This window comes from Buteo buteo, chromosome 21 (assembly GCF_964188355.1).
Source record: "Buteo buteo chromosome 21, bButBut1.hap1.1, whole genome shotgun sequence".
Classification (NCBI taxonomy): Eukaryota; Metazoa; Chordata; class Aves; order Accipitriformes; family Accipitridae; genus Buteo; species Buteo buteo.
In genome coordinates, this window is record NC_134191.1 from 25,668,607 (window position 1) to 25,684,895 (window position 16,289).

The following is a 16,289-nucleotide window of genomic DNA, read 5'->3' on the forward strand; positions in this document are numbered from 1 at the left end:
TGCTTTCCATCCCAAATGCCTATCTCTGTGTGCTCGCTAGCATTTGTGACTGGCATTTCTAGACATAACCCTGTGGGCCACCATCAAATTGTTAGAAAACATCAATTAAATGCTTCCTTTAAGCTTCTTCAACATTACCTTATTTTGTTTCCACACAAAGTTGACGAGAAAAATTTAAATAACTCCCCCCCCCACATCTATGCAAACTGCAATACAGCTGAAAGACCTCAGAGACTTTTCAAACCTAGCCATGAATTCAAACAAACCAGACCCACAGTTATCCTCCATGAAATGAGGTACCACATAGCATGAAGTGCCCACAGTTCCGTGATATAAGTATTTACTGAAGGAATGTGAATAGCTTTTCTAGATTTGAAACAGCATCAGTCTTCCTTTAAAGCAATCCCTCTCTTTCTAGGCACAAACCTGGAGATGGGCAACCATGCCATGAATAAAGTTTTGACATGTACTCTGCCTACCTCACTACTCAAATACTCTTTTAAGGTATTCTAACAGGCTACACAACATCCTGCTCCATTCACTCGCGTGATATATATTAATATTTAGGGGAAGAGAAAAAAAAATCACAGCACAACAAAGGTTGAACTTGTTACAAGCAAATACAACATATTACAGCTTATAACAAAATGCATTTCTGGCCATTCAAATCCAGTAACTACGAGGACCTCTCACTGAGAAAGAATTTATCTGCCAGTTTTGCTGGGCATAGAAGAGCACCTGAATGAAAGACACTGACACAATAGGCTGGCACACCAGTTGCCAAAGAGCATCCTTTGATTTGTTTGAATTCAGAATTTGAAAAATAATTATTTCCAACCAAATACATTTGTTCTCAGAAGTGAATCTTTACATAGCGCAGGCACTTTTTAACCTCCTGACCTTCACCATCTGCAATTCAGTTTATATTTCCAAAAAACTTGCTGACATCTGCTTAAATACCAAACAACGGCTGAACAGACTCAGCTTGAGCTCAGTTTTAAAGAGCAACTCTATCTTCAGTTGCTGTCTCTGCTACAGGCAGATAGGCATGTTTTTCAGACTAATTTGCAACATATTTGCTTTTCAATGGACGTAACATTTAAAATTAAACAGTAGATTAATTAAACTTGAGGCAGTCCTGTTCTTCTAACCTTATTTCGTGCCATGGCAGGACAGCTCTAACACAGCCTGAGCCATACTTCATTTCACTTCGAAGGAGATATTTCACGGTCTATGTTTCTAAAGGAAAAGTAAAACAAATCTGCAAACTCAAATGTGGATTATATTTTGCTTTGCCCAACGCGCTTGCTGACTGACTGCTTGGCGTGGCCAGGACATGTTACAACTGTCCTCCACAGTCATACATTACAACCGTACATCTACAGCAGAGTCTCATTAAAACAGCACAGGTGGCAGGGTGACAAGAAAGATTAGAAAAGAGAAGCAGTAGGTGTTGACTTCATGACACAGGAAGCTCACTCCAGTGCTTGAAGCAGCAGTCACGTGATGCTCTTTCACTTCTTTGTGGAAGGTTCAAAAATTCATTTCCAGCTGTAACTGTCCATAAAACTTATTAAAGAAAAAGGAAACACCAGCCTAAAACCAAACAGAACCAGCTTCTCATAAAGGTCAGATTAACACCTGAATGCATTTGCACCTCAAATACCCCAATCACACATACAAATTGGGGAACGGCACATGCTGAGCTGATCTGTGAAATGAAGTGGCCACAAGTGCATCACTGCTTCCTGCGAACCCACTCACCGACCCAGCTGGGCACCTGCTGAGCACACCTGGGCCACAAATTCATGGATGCAAAGACTGTTTAAATGAAAATTTAAAGTGAAAAAAAAAAAGGCTTGATATGAGAAAACTTGGCCAATATCCCGCAGCAACCCTTTTTCATACAACTGGTTGCGCACAACCATATTCAGTTAGCATCCCTACCACATGGGGCTTTCAGTCAATCCTGCAAGAAAGCTCCTGGGAGTGGCTTAGGTTAAAATCATATACGGTTATGCTTTAAAACCCCACCAGTCACCCCTACAAAGAACACAGAAAGTCCCAGAAAGATTATAGACAACTTCCTACTCAAAAATGCTGAAAACAAAACGGAAAACTTATCCTATGCTTGGTCGTCTTCTTTGTTGTATTGAGATCTCACTTTCCTTAGAATATTAAAAAAAAAAAAAGATGATGAGAACATATCTGATATTTCTTAACCAGCATTGTAACTAAAACATTGACCTATGCAAATTTTTTTCAGAATATCCATGGAGATAATCTTATGCAAAGGTCTGACTTGGAGGACTGCAGGCCAAATTTTCCAATACAAACTGTACAATGAAATCAGAAATGAAACTCCAGCCACGTACAGGCAGAATGGAAGTGTGTGTCAGTGACTGTATGAGGCCCACGTGGGACTTCATTATTACTATTTTACACAGCAGGAAGCAGGACAGATGGAGAAAGGCATTTTTTGGTGATTACTAATGAGCACATATAACTCTTAGTGAAAAATATCTAAACAAAAAGATATGAAGTAGTGTTAGCCATCTTAGAAGCATTACTCCGTTGCTCCCAGGCAGTCGGCAGAAGCCTTGGGTATATGACCACAGAGCATGACAGCCCCTCAGTCTCACTTTTATGTAATTTCATTTTTTCGTAAACATCAAGGCTAACATGCTTCAGTTCCTGGAGCTCCTGATGTTTTCTGAGACATTATCAAAACTAATAAGCTTCCCTTGTTCATTTTCATTTTGATAAAGAATAACTGGAAATCCCAGTAAGTCACTCCTGAGATTTTAAAACATATTCCAATAATTCTGTGCTAATAATGAGGCCTGTTAGGCTGTGCTGCAGACTCCCAAAGGAAGCCACACCACACTGCAGTGCTAAACCTAGACTAATTAAAACAATACGAATCATATATCAGGCAATGTTACTTCATCAGCCATGGGATGTGTGAAAACTTGGGTGGTGGATAGAGAGCTGAAGTAGAAAATTAGATAAGAAAAAAGCAAATATCTCCCCCCCCCCCCCAGTTATGTTTATTCATGAGCTTCACTTAACTTGATATCCTAGGAGTTACTGAGCCATCATTAAATCATCCTGCAGCTGTACTTCTTAGGCATCCTCCTCCAACTATAACAAAGCTTTCTGGGAACTTGCATATTCAGTGAGAGTGCCGATTACCTCTGTCTTGCAGCTGCAAAGCCTGGTACTAAGGGTAGGAAGGGGTAAGCAGGAAAAAGACACTGGCTCCCGACACAAAGCTTTCTGGAGGAGTTGGGGTCTCCCCCGCAATCAAGCCACCAGCTGGTGCCGACTGAATTCTCCTTTCTTCCTTCCAGTGGGGCAGGTACCTTGTTTTCTGGTAAATTACCAGTTTTGTCAAGGTGATGTGAACTTCCAGCCTAAGAATAAACACTGAACAAGTCAACTTTGAATTGCACTGGCTCTCCTTTCTGGAAGCTACGGCCCTTTACCCTAACCTTTAGTCCACAGTGCCCCAAATCTGCAACAGAATGAAAGGGGAGAGTGGGAGGATGATGTGGTCACCTAACACACAAGTTGGCTTCACACACCACATCTCCGGAAGAGGGCATGATCCTTACACTACAGAAGAGGCAGCATCTCTCTAAGCCTTCCCTCTGGATGTGGCTGCAAACCCAAGCTAACTTAGTGTAGCTTGGTCAGCATCAAAACTGCCTTTTAGAAGGTGAAATCAACTCAAAATGCGAGGGAGAACCTGAAGTGCATCACATAAATGCAATTCAGGAAGAGTAACACAAGAAAACAGAAAAAAAAATTCTTCCTCTAGAGATCTCTCTTTTATAAATTCACCAAGCATGCTACAGAAAACTATGACCTCATAACTCTGTGTTTTATCAGCATTATTTCCTACTATATGGATACTTAACCTAAGGAACAGGACTTAAAAACAGCCATCAAAACTCTGATGTCTTACAAAACATTGGTATTTGTCAGCAAAGCACTCCTTAATCATATGGTAAAGTCTTCCACTTGGGTTTGCCACAGTTGGTTTGATACTGCATTCCTAGTCCAAACAGTAAATTAATTACCAGATTAAAGATTTTTTAATTTAATGCATTATTTTCTTGCTGGCATGTTGCAACTAATAATCTTTTAAAAAACATTTCAGTTGCACACATGCATATACATATATATTATGAATACAAAATAATTAAAGTATTTCACAGTGTGTGTATGTATGCATAAACACACGCGAGGGAAAACCAACAGCAGCAGGTGAGAAGCCTTGCACCGTGATGGTGACACTGCCCATGTGAGATGTAAACAAGCTTTCACTGCAGACTGCTGAAGAGATACCAGATGTCAATGGATGCATTAGATGTTGTGTTAATAGATGCTAATAGATAGACGTTAATTGGAGTCTCTATCTCCAAGATGTTTCCTGCGGACCCCCACAGTAAATTCTTGCATACAAGATGAAAGACAGAGGTCTCCTTTGGCAGTACAGACCCTGCAGTCCTGCTGGAGCCCCTGGCTCATACTGCCATGCCTCCTGTGCAAGCCCAAGGCAATCTGCACCGCAGCCTTCCCTGCCCAGGCAGTCACGTCTGACATATGCAGTGCCAAGGCAAAGGTGTCCTCCCTGGCCCTCATGGAGGTGGGACAGGCCAACGGGTTCCTCCCCCTGAATCTGCACCAGCTGCCAGGTGGGACTGCAGGCTCGCAGAGAGGCAAATGAGATCACATCCTCCCCATCTACAGAAGCAGACCTGGTTCATGCAGCCCATACTGCTTCCTACTCTGCTGGGTCCTTTCCACTTCCCTCTGACTAACCTCGCGCTAGCACCTGGCAGGTTTGACATTCACTGAATTTGCAGAAGGAGCAGCATGGCAATGAAGTATTGGAGAGTCCCAGACTACAAGGGCAGCATCTGAATGACTTGAATGGAAGGCGAGTCCAGTCACACCAGCTTGAGATAGAGCAGCAGGAAGAATGGTACTCATGAGAGAAAGTCTGGGGCTTTTTCATACCTTCCTGTAGGTATGTTTGCCTCATCAGGCTGTCTTCTATTCTTGGAAAAAAAGGAGACACCCCAGATCATTAACTGTACTCTGAAATTTGCCAGCTCTGAGAGACAGAACTTCTTGCACACCACAGACCGGCATGCAATTTTTATCGCTCTTCAATAGTCACTGGCTGATTTGATCCAGAACCTACTGAATGAGTTTTAACTGCCACGTTTCCGAAGGGACAAGCGCTCTCGACATACATAAACTGGGATATAGTTGGTGATTTCAACAGAACCACCTGATTTGCACAAACTGAGGTGTGAATGCTGCAGTTCACTAGCTACCATTCATTAGTTGCTAGTGCTCATCATATTCCTTAAAAAAACAAAAATCCAGTATATTAACTTTACTGTCACAATGGCTGAGCAGGGAAAAAAGAAAAAAAACCAAAACACCCCCAAACACAAACAAAAAACTCCACCCAACCAAAAGTGGAATATTTTGCAGAAATTTTGCTCAAAGCATCTTCTGTTTTCTTTTTCTGGAAAAATGTAACCCATTCTATCATCACTATTTCTAAAAATAACTGCCTTGATAAACAACTAATCAAAGGAATCTGTCATTAATCTTATACAGCTGCAGCAAATACACAACAGCCTGGACTACATTACTCTGGATTGAAGGAAAATCTCTTCTAGCTACAGTTTCCTGAAGTGTAATTTGATATAAATACCCTCAGAACAACTTCTTTGCACTGAAGTAGTCGTCACACCAATAGAAGCACAGGCTTTGTGAAAAAAAACCCAAAAAAACCCCAACCCCCAAACCCCACAAACCAACGTTACTGTTAGAAGAGATTTCCATCATCCATGTCCTATTAGGATGCAAGACCCTGACCATGAAAGATGCACTGTCCAATTAGCCCTCCACATATCATGGAGCTCCACTGAAAACAACGTGATCTAAAAACTAGAGGCTGAACCTAGACAAACCTAAACAAGAAACACAAGGTGTGAGTCTTTTACAAAAGCACTTAACTGTTAACAACTTGCCTCTGGCTGTGATGGATTATCTTACATGAAAACTTTTAAACCAAGATTGGGAACCTTTCTAAAAGATACTATCTAGGTCAGGAACAAGTTATGACCTGCATCAAGCAGGAAATTACAATGACTGTCATGATCCTTTGACGTAAAACCAACCAAACAAAAAACCCAAACAACGTATGAAAGTGATGCAAGGGTTCTCCGGCCCGAGTCGGGAACTGGTTTCAGAGCACTTAATAGCAATGAACAAACTACCTTACCTTGTTTACATCCAAATACTCTAACTTTGGCACTTCTGCTGTCTCTTGCTCCTCGCTGCTTCCTTCATCAATGTCACTGTCTTCATCCTGTGTGGAGTCTCTCTTCTGCTCCGCAGAGGAAGGTTTGGTGCCCTTTTTGTCAGGTTCCATCTCCCCTGGGTTCCCAGCCACGCTGGGCTTCTTCTGCTCTGCACCTTCTTCACTGGGGAAAGTTTCCCCTGCAACGCTACAAGAAGGACTGTCAATGCCACTGTCTCTGTTGGGAATTTTACCATTACCATTCAGTTCTGCAGTTGAGTCTTTACTGCCAAGCTCTCCAGAGGGCTCTTTGCTCACAGTCACAGCAGTACAGTCTCCATGGCTTTTGTTATCACCTATGCTTAGCTCTTTAATTTTCATTATGTCTGTGTTAGATAGGTCCGCGCTGCATGGTATGTCTGGCTCGTTTTCATCTGGTTCAGTTTTTTCATTTGTGGAAGAGCCACTGGAAGCCACCATGTCACAGTCACACGAGCTCAGTTGTTTGGATGAGTCCAGGCCAGGTTCCATCTTAAGAGCTAAATTTAGCTGGTTTCTTTGAAGAATATGTACAGGTTGCCTGCAGGTGAAGAGAAAGCACCACAGTCATTCATATTAACATTCAGAGGTTTCAAGAGTGCCCCAAAAGGGAGAGGGCCTGATTATCATTTGATTCAAGCTGTATTTCTTGCACCCCCTGACAATCCTAGGAGGTAAGTGTGTGCATATTGCTATAATAATATTCACCCAACAATTTCCGATAAAAATACACCACCCTTAGCCACAGATTTTACTGAAATGGCATCGCTAGAATCCCGGGCCTTTAATACTCCCCACGTTGCCTTGAAAAACAGTTTGGTCTGAAGGTTTGGGGAGGGAGGAATCATCTTTTAAAAGAAGCATTTGGTTGTGGGTTCGATTGAACAGGAACTCACGTTCTTCAACAGAACAAAGCGTTTAGGGCAAGGCGTTTTCTGCCAGAGAGAGGATGTTTTTGAAGCACAAGAAGGTACTACTTTTTCTTTTCAAAAGACACTTTACCAGATTCACCCAGGTGATAAAACACTCCAAGGCATAGTATGGCATCTCTGTCTCCATCTCCCTCTTTACTAAAGAAATCACTTAGCTCCATCAGGCAGATCTGGTCTTCAGAGAGAGTTTTCATGTGTTTGTAAAACAAACTGGTTTTACAGCAAAATACACATATTTCATCCTATTTAATGTCTCTCATATATAAAGTTTCAGAGGAAATGCTGTTCTACATGGTGTTGTTTCACAGTACATTGTGATTTAACTCTCCCCTGCCTCCAAGAAGCAAGCTAACAGTACGTGTGACATTTACTGAATCTTAGACAGAAAACTCAATTATTTTATATCACAATAATAGAGTTCCTATAATGCAAAACCCAATCCTGACATCAAATCAACTTACTGAAAGCAGACTCTGCGCCACTTGTTTCTGGTAGAACACTTACCAAATTCAGCAGGTCTTAAGCTCTTAAAAGAACAACTGTATGCTACAAACTAAAAGTCACTTAAATACATGCTTTTATATATATATATAAAAAAAAATCATTGTGTAGTCAGTCAAGCTTTGCACTTTCAGTAGAAAACATCCTGAGAAGTTTCTAATGTGACAATTACAATTAATGTTTTCTATTGTTATATTCTAAATTAAAAATGCAGAAAAGGGAGAGTAGAGCAGATCTCGCAAAGCCATATTTACCTAATACTTTCAAATTTCTCAATGAGCGTGTTGACTCCTGCTGATATTGGTATTTCCTCCTCTCCAGGTGCTAAGCTCCTTGATGACTTGGGATCAGCTGGCAAAGGCCGAGAAGGTGCAGGAGGAATTCTTTCCTGCCCAGGTTTGAGATGGACAGGCTTAGGAGGTACTAGTAAAAGAGAGGGGAAAAAACAGGAGGATAAATCTCCATCTTCTTTATCCTAAACTGGGAACAAAATCCAAGTGCTCAATGCAGAATGAGGGGTATCCATTCTTTCACCATCCTTTATAAACCGCACAGGTGCAGTACGAAGTATTTCTTACAACAAAGCAAGCTGGTGTACACTAACGAAAACGATGGGCTTGTATTCTGTATTTCTACAGCTGTATCAGACGTGTCAACGAAGCAAGCGGCTCGCAGAACTTTACCGCTTCCTTGTTACCAAACAGGATGCACAGCTCACACTTCGTTTTTGCAAACGTGCTCACCATCTCAATCACACTAACGAGTTTCCCCTCCCATGACTTTTCAAAACTCAGGCACTCTATTGAATCTCTTATACTGAGAAAAAAGGGGAAAAAAAAGCCCCCAACCCTAAACAAACCACCAAAACCCAATCCCACCATGGATTTCAGTGCCTTGTATTTGCTTGGTCAAAAATGCCACAGGCAGAAGATAATAGCTTTTCTTCCTTTCATTCTCCCTCCCCCAACTCTTCTGTGGTGTAGTCTTCATAAATTTCCTTCCTCTTTTGGTTCTACATTGAGTTATATACGATATAAATAAAACACATGCTGTAAGAACATATACATTCTGCTTAAGGATTCACTAGGAGGCGAAGGTACAAAGTTCAATACAGTATTTTAAAAAAACGCAATGTAATTTATATGTAATGTAATTTTTAAAAAATTATTCAGACCTTATATTGATTGCAGAGTAAATGATTTTGGAAATACGCAAGCAGTAACCCATGGCAACAGGTTCACGTGCTGTTATAGTTTCATACAGTGAAAGCAACCTCACATAGGCAGACCTGACACTAGAATGGAGGAAAACCAATTGTGCGATTACTCCCAAAGTGCATGGTACTTGGAACGGTGCTGCCAAGTATCCCCCCTCCAGTCTAGACTATCCAGAGAGTTAACATACTAAATAAGGAAACTCTGAATACATGTTTTATTAAACATTTTCAAGAACAATTTATTTCAAGCATTTCCAATTTTTAAATGGTCCATATGGCACATCAGCATAATGTGATTAACATTGTCATGGAGCTTTAATTAGCAAATATTCTGAATGTAATTTCAGGGTTACTTTCTTTAGGAGGCTAAATGGAGTCATATGCACCCAAAAAGCCAATTCTTGTTGTCTCTACCCTGCAGAAGGCTCTGCATCTGTTCTCAGCTCCAAATCAGCCCAGATGTCCTCCCTGCTACAGCAGATGGGGAGCTGCTGTGGATGGCCATTGTCTGAGGTCAGTGATGAAGGACTGTCAAAGAGTTTTTGAGCTCTGAGTATAGGTCAGATTTTAAACTACCTACATTACTGAGTTTATTTCAGCACCAACGAATAAAATCAAATCTTCTAAGGATTTGAGCTTTAATGGGACACTTCCTATAAAAGGACTGATTTGCCCTGTCTCCAAAAACATCTGGAATTCCTGTCTTAAAATAAAGGTGTCATAGCTCAATTTTGAAAACACTACCACAAAACCTATCTCACGCAGGAGTAACAGGTAAGCAAGAAAAGAAAATAATCTTGCATATAAATGGGATGGTGGAGCTCTATGTTTTGTTTACCAGGCTTTCACTTGCACACCATGTGATCAGTGAGTGCCCAGTCACATTTCCCCTTGTAATAACAAAACAAAACAAAACAACTTAAAAAAAAGTATCCAAGCAGCCATCTGACTTGTCTAGCCAGAAAAGGCAAGCTCTAGGCTTTTTACAGAAGGTGCATAATGCAGTAGGCAGACAGGCCAGAACCTACCCCACATGCCCCATCAGGCCCTTCATAGTTTCAAGCTGGTCCACAACACTCAAAAGCTGAAGTTCATTGCCAAAGCGTTTACACTAATAGCAATGGGTGTCACTGCTGTCCATGTAAACATCTTATGTCTTTCCTGTTGGTGGACTCCACCTGAATCACCTGAGACAACACACTCTGCACTGGACAAAAAGGAAGGACGAAAACACTTTTGTTAGTTCTGAATTTTTATTTACTGAATTAATTTTGAGAAATGGAGACGTCAGCACGGAGGCAAAGCCACTAACCTTTTCAAGCACTTACTTACGAAGCGAAATTTAAACCACGGAAGATGCCTACCTCCGAGTTGACACAAAAAGCCTACATTCAGAATTTACAAGGAAGTGGCGTTACATATTACAACACAGACTTTTAAACTCAAAACCATTTCAGACTTCTACAAAAGAGTGAATGAAAGATCCGCACACTAAAACCAAACAACACTAGATGAGCTCATCTGTACGTGCACCATTGTCGTCAGTACTAAATGAACACAGCCAGCCCCAGAAAACAAGCAGGTACTGCTTTTAGTTAGGGATGCAGGAGTCATAGTGGGAGCCCAGGCAAAACTCCTGCCCATGCTCTGAAGCCACCTTTCACGAGTCCCAGCCCATGGAGGAACCAATGCTGCTACTTTCTCGCTCTGGGTCCCAGCCACAAAGCAGCACGACCTTGGATGCAGCAGCTTCCAGTGCCCGTCCTGCACACAGACAGATAAACTGGTGGAGAAAAGAAAGCAAGCCAGCTGCATGGAAGAGATATTAGTATTAATGAGCACGTTTCAGGTGGTGCCTGAAGGCTGAAGCCATGTGCTGGAATGGTATTTCCCCAGTCTTCCTCCTCCTGAAGGTTTTACATAGAGGCCTGCGGCTATTTGCAGGAGGCAGAAACCAAGACACAAAATACTTGTTGCAGAAGGAACAAGTGAAATAATGAGAAGCAGCAGGACAGAACTAGAAAAGGGAAAGGTAAGGTTAAATATGTGGGAGAAGGTACAGCCTGGGATTGGCCCTGGGTCTGTCAAATAGCAGGGAGTAAGGACCATTCCCTCACTGCAAAATGAGCACCTCAGCTTCTGCATTACTTCAGCCCCCCCAGCCCATGAATTTCTCTCACAAGTGCCTCCTCTACAGTAATGCAGTCAACACACTTGATGTTGTAGCAACTTGATGGAGGCATTCCCATCAATCATCCTAGCAGTGGTGGGTCTGTCATGACTCGCTGGGAAAGCTGGGAAGACCTAATAAAGAGAAATTCAAGTGGCATGTGTCACACTTGCAGATTTACTTACTTCAGGTAAGGTCCCTTGACAAGAAAAGACCTAAAATAATATACATGATGAGGCAGATTATAAAGGGTTAACCCCTGGGGAGTGAATACACTCAAAAACAGAATAAATGACCCAACAGCACAGCCTTGGGTGGGGGTAGAGAGCTGCTCCTAGAGCCTCAGGTGGTGATGCCAGCATATCCCACCCAACAAATCAACAAGAAACAGACCTTAATGAGGCATCTAGCTCTAGGGAGAAAGCCCTGGGAAGAAAGGTTCTTGCATAAAAATACCAACAAAAAAATGAGGAAAGATTTATGACTGCTGTAAGGAAATGCACCACATTGTCACAACTACTTTTTTTGGACGTGGCCACCAAGAGGAAGCAAGGATGGCTTACAGGAAAAATGTCAACTGGAATACAGTCAATTTAATAAAAACAATTTTTTTTCTTTTTTTTTATTTTGATGATTTCATTTTCCTGGAGAGACATGAAGTGTTTTCCTTTCTTTACTGGGTATACAACCCATACAGTAACAGGGGACCAGTGAACTATCAAGAGAGAAAGGCCATTTCAAATTTACAAAGTCAATAAAAGTGAAGAGAAAATAAAACCCCGTACCATCTTCCCTTCCTTGCAAGGTATCATTATGTATTGTTCTCTACTGTCATATGTAAGCTAATTGCAGATACTTTTTAAAAGTAGTTTTATTATAAAGAAGTGAAATGAAATAACAAAACTGTTATTTAAAAATTATGACAAAGAAATATCTTTCAGCAAGATGACTGGCACATTCGTGACCAACACCTATAACACTGATTTATAGCTTTGGATAACCTGGTTTATTGGGTTTGTGTGGGAAGGTTTTGGTAGTGACGGCGGGGGGGGCTACAGGGGTGGCTTCTGTGAGAAGTTGCTAGAAACTTCTATGTCTGACAGAGCCAGTGCCAGCTGGCTCCAAGACGGACCCACCGCTGGCCAAGACGGACCCACCGCTGGCCAAGGCCAACCCAATTAGCAACAGTTGTAGTGCCTCTGCGATAGCATATTTAAGAAGTGGGGAAAAAAACTGCTGCACAACAGCAACCAGGAGAGAGGAGTGAGAACGTGTGAGAGAAACGACCCTGCAGACCCCAAGGTCAATGAAGAAGGAGGGGAGGAAGTGCCCCAGGCGCCGGAGCAGAGATTCCCCTGCAGCCCAGGGAGGTCCATGGTGGAGCAGATCTCCACCTGCAGCCCGGGGAGGACCCCACGCCAGAGCAGGTGGACGCCCAAAGGAGGCTGTGACCCCGTGGGAAGTCTGCGCTGGAGCAGGCTCCTGGCAGGACCTGCGGATCTGTGGAGAGGAGCCCAGGCTGGAGCAGGTTTTCTGGCAGGACTTGTGACCCTGCGGGGGACCCACGCTGGAGCAGTCTGTTCCTGAAGGACTGCAGTCTGTGGAAGGGACCCACGCTGGAGCAGGAGAAGAGTGAGGAGGAGTCCCCCTAAGGAGGAAGGAGCAGCAGAGACAACGTTTGATGAACTGACTGCAACCTCCACTCCCCATCCCCCTGCACTGCTCAGGTGGAGGAGGTAGAGAAATTGGGAGTGAAGTTAAGCCCGGGAAGAGGGGAGGGGTGGAGGAGAAGGTGTTTTAAGATTTGGTTTTATTTCTCATTACCCTACTCTGATTTGATTGGTAATAAATTAAACTGATTTCCCCAAGTTCAGTCTGTTTTGCCTATGGTGGTAATTGGTGAGTGATCTCCCTGTCCTTATCTCAACCCATGAGCCTTTTGTGGTATTTTTTCTCTCCGCTGTCCAGCTAAGGAGGGGAGTGATAGAGTGGCTTTGGTGGGCATTTGGCATCCAGCCAGGGTCAACCCACCACACCTGGCTCAGTCTGAAGGAACATTAGGTGGTCTGATTTTTGAGTATTGGGTACCGTGCAACAGTCTCCCATGGGATTTTTCATTGGGACTCTTGTTTCTTCTTGGACTATTTTACAGTGACATCAAGAAGCCCAACCAAGTTCTGTCAAAAAAAGTATTAGCAAGAGTAACTAGTCAAGAAAGCGTGTTACCTCTGGGTGTCTATTTCACCTCATTAACAAATTTCCATCCTTTTCAGAGCATTAACCAGGCAGTAAGATATACTGACTTCTTTGGTTCTAAGCTTATGGCTGTAATGGGAGACAGCGCTTGGATGTGTGTGAGCAGCAGAAAGAAGTAGTACCTATCTCAATAATGGAAACAGATTATACTAATCTCCTTGGGTAACTTTTAAGCATGATTTGAAGCAAGCTAAGTAGGCTCCCTCCAACTTTTCTGAAACACTAACATATAAAAAACAGGCTATGTCCTCAGTGATTGGAAATCAGTGCAATCAGTACAACAGCAAAGGATCTACACCAGCTGAATTAATTCCACTTACTGAACAGACACTTCTGCTATTCCTTTTTATTGTTAGTATTAACCACATTCATGGAACACCCACTAGTGAAACCTGCACAACCAAGGCCTGAAGGTGAAAGCCCCATAAATACACAGGCCTCGTGAGATGTTTCAAGCACGAACTAGTATACTAATATAATATTTAAGGCCTACTTCCAGAATCAGAAAATACAGTACTTTCTTGGTAGTTGTTTAAGGCTAAATGTATATCAAAAAATTGCTTTCATATACTGTTGTGGTTTCAGCCCAGCCAGTAACAAGGCACCACACAGCGGCTCGCTCACTCCCCCCGGCCCCGGTGGGATGAGGAGAAAATATAAAGAAAAGCTCGTGGGTCGAGACAATGACTGGGAGGGATCACTCACCACTTACAGTCACGGGCAAAAGACAGGCTCAACCTGGGGAAGAAACAAAATCAATTTAATCTGCTACCAATCAAACCAAAACAAGGATATTAGGAAGTAAACCCCAACCCGAGAACACCCGCCTTCCCGCCTCAGCCCCACTCCCGGTTCTCTCCCCCTGGGGAACAAGGGATAGGGGCTGGGGTCGGTTCCTCACCCCTTGTCTCTGCCGCTCCTTCCTCCTCAGGGGGAGGAGGACTCCGCGCTCGGCCCCTGCTCCGCCGTGGGGTGTCTCCTGCGGGAGACAGTCCTCCACCAACTTCTCCAGCGTGGGTCCTTCCCGCGGGCTGCAGTTCCTCACAAACTTCCCTGGCGTGGGTCCTTTCCAAGGGCCGATCTTCAGACACAAACTGCTCCAGCACGGGCTTTCCCATGGAGTCCCGGCCATCTTGGGCGGCCTCCGCTCCCCTCCACGGGCTGGGGGGGGACAGCCTGCCGCCTCCCCACGGGCTGCGGGGGCATCCCCTCCTCCAGCGCACCTCCTCCCCCTCCTTCTTCCCTGACCTCGGGATCCGCAGAGGGATTCCTCTCACATCCCAATCCCCCTCCTCCTACTGGTTCCCCTTCTGAAATCTGTTCTCCCAGAGGCACCACCACTGTCATGGATGGGCTCAGCCTTGGCCAGAGGTGGGTCCGGCTCCGAGCCGGGGGAGCTTTGAGCAGCTTCTCACAGGAGACACCCCCCACTACCAAAACCCCGCCACACAAACCCAAAACACTTTTGCATAGTCTCTTGAGTTGGGAGGAGGTGGTGGTGCACGGGCTCAGTTCGTATAACACACCCTAATGGTGACCAAAATATCTTTTCTCTTTTTCTCAGATGACAATGACTGTCCATCACATGGACATGCTTCTTAAAAAAATTTTGATTTATGAACTTAGTATCTTCTTTGGGCTCACCTTCCCTTGTTCCAAATGCCTCTCAAACTACATGCTTTCTGCATCTGCGATTACCTTAAGGCAAGCATACATTATATACAATATTTTAACCAATTCTACAAAGCAGAAGGTGGTGGCAGCGGAGGCGCTTGACAACTTGACATTACAAAGAGAGACTACATGTCATTTCACTGATGGCGAAACATGAAAACACTTTATCCTCTTTCAAGAAATTTACTGCAGTCTTTTTTAGCACCCAGAAGTTTTAGGGAAGAAAAGCCTGCGGAGACCAGAAGACCTGCCTGGAGACCAGCTGGAACATGCTTCTTCATGGCTTCTCTTCTACCATACTTTGGGATTGCCACCTATTTGACTATGAGTCTGGCAGGTCTGTGGAATTACCACAGCCCACGTGCTATGCTTGCACGTGACCAGTTCAGCTCCTATTTCTGATTTTTAAAATACATTCATTCCATTCAGGCATTTCCTGTTGCTATGCGGAGTTCTTACAATACATGGAACACAGACCAGGTTTAAACAATAAGCTATTCTTACCTAAATACTTTTTTCAAAATAATTAATAAAGAATGAATACAATATTGCTAAATTAAACTTACGCTTTACAGCTGCATGAGGTATAACAACAGTACAGGAAATATAAATTGACAAGTTAAGCAGTCTGTTATTCCTGAATCAATTCCTTCTTGAAGGCTACCCTAAGAGGTTATCTAACATTGGAAAAAATGAAGATAATAAAACCCTACCAGCTGTACTTAAACCTTAGAACATAAAAATAACTATTTTGCTGTGACATAAAATTAAAACAATTCATTGAAAAATATTACACTTCAAGTGCGATAGAAGCTTGTACAATTGCTAGAAAGACAAAGCTACTTGCCTTGGGGTTTCTGCAGAGGATGCATTTTGGCCAGTGGAGTTTTGGTTTTGGGCTTCCTTCCAGCTTGATGGATACATTGCGCCGGGCTGATGTGCTGCAGTTCCCCACATGCTTCCAACGCTGGATTTGAGTCAATGTGACATTTGATTTGAAAAGGAGAACAAGGGAAACCTGAGGGAGGGAAAAAATGTCAGTATTTATTTCATTCTATTAATCCTGAAGAAAATTTTGCTACTTCTAGAAGCATATCACTCATCCAAGTTCCAGAGGAAAGGGAGAGGGGTAGAAGAGGGGTGAGCCATTCACTCACAAGTTATTACAAC

At 43.0% G+C, this 16,289-nt stretch overlaps 1 protein-coding gene across 4 annotated transcripts in view; it reads right to left on the reverse strand.

Annotated features, from left to right (window-relative positions):
* The window catches only part of FGD3 (FYVE, RhoGEF and PH domain containing 3), a 115,436-nt gene that overhangs the window by 37,717 nt on the left and 61,430 nt on the right, over positions 1–16,289 (reverse strand). For all 4 annotated transcript variants that reach the window (XM_075053564.1, XM_075053565.1, XM_075053566.1 and 1 more), the window contains exons 2-4: positions 15,967–16,137; positions 8,058–8,226; positions 6,314–6,911 (exon numbers count right to left, since the gene is read on the reverse strand). In XM_075053564.1, the coding sequence (XP_074909665.1) occupies positions 6,314–6,911; positions 8,058–8,226; positions 15,967–16,137 (938 nt within the window). The remainder of the gene's footprint in view (positions 1–6,313; positions 6,912–8,057; positions 8,227–15,966; positions 16,138–16,289) is intronic.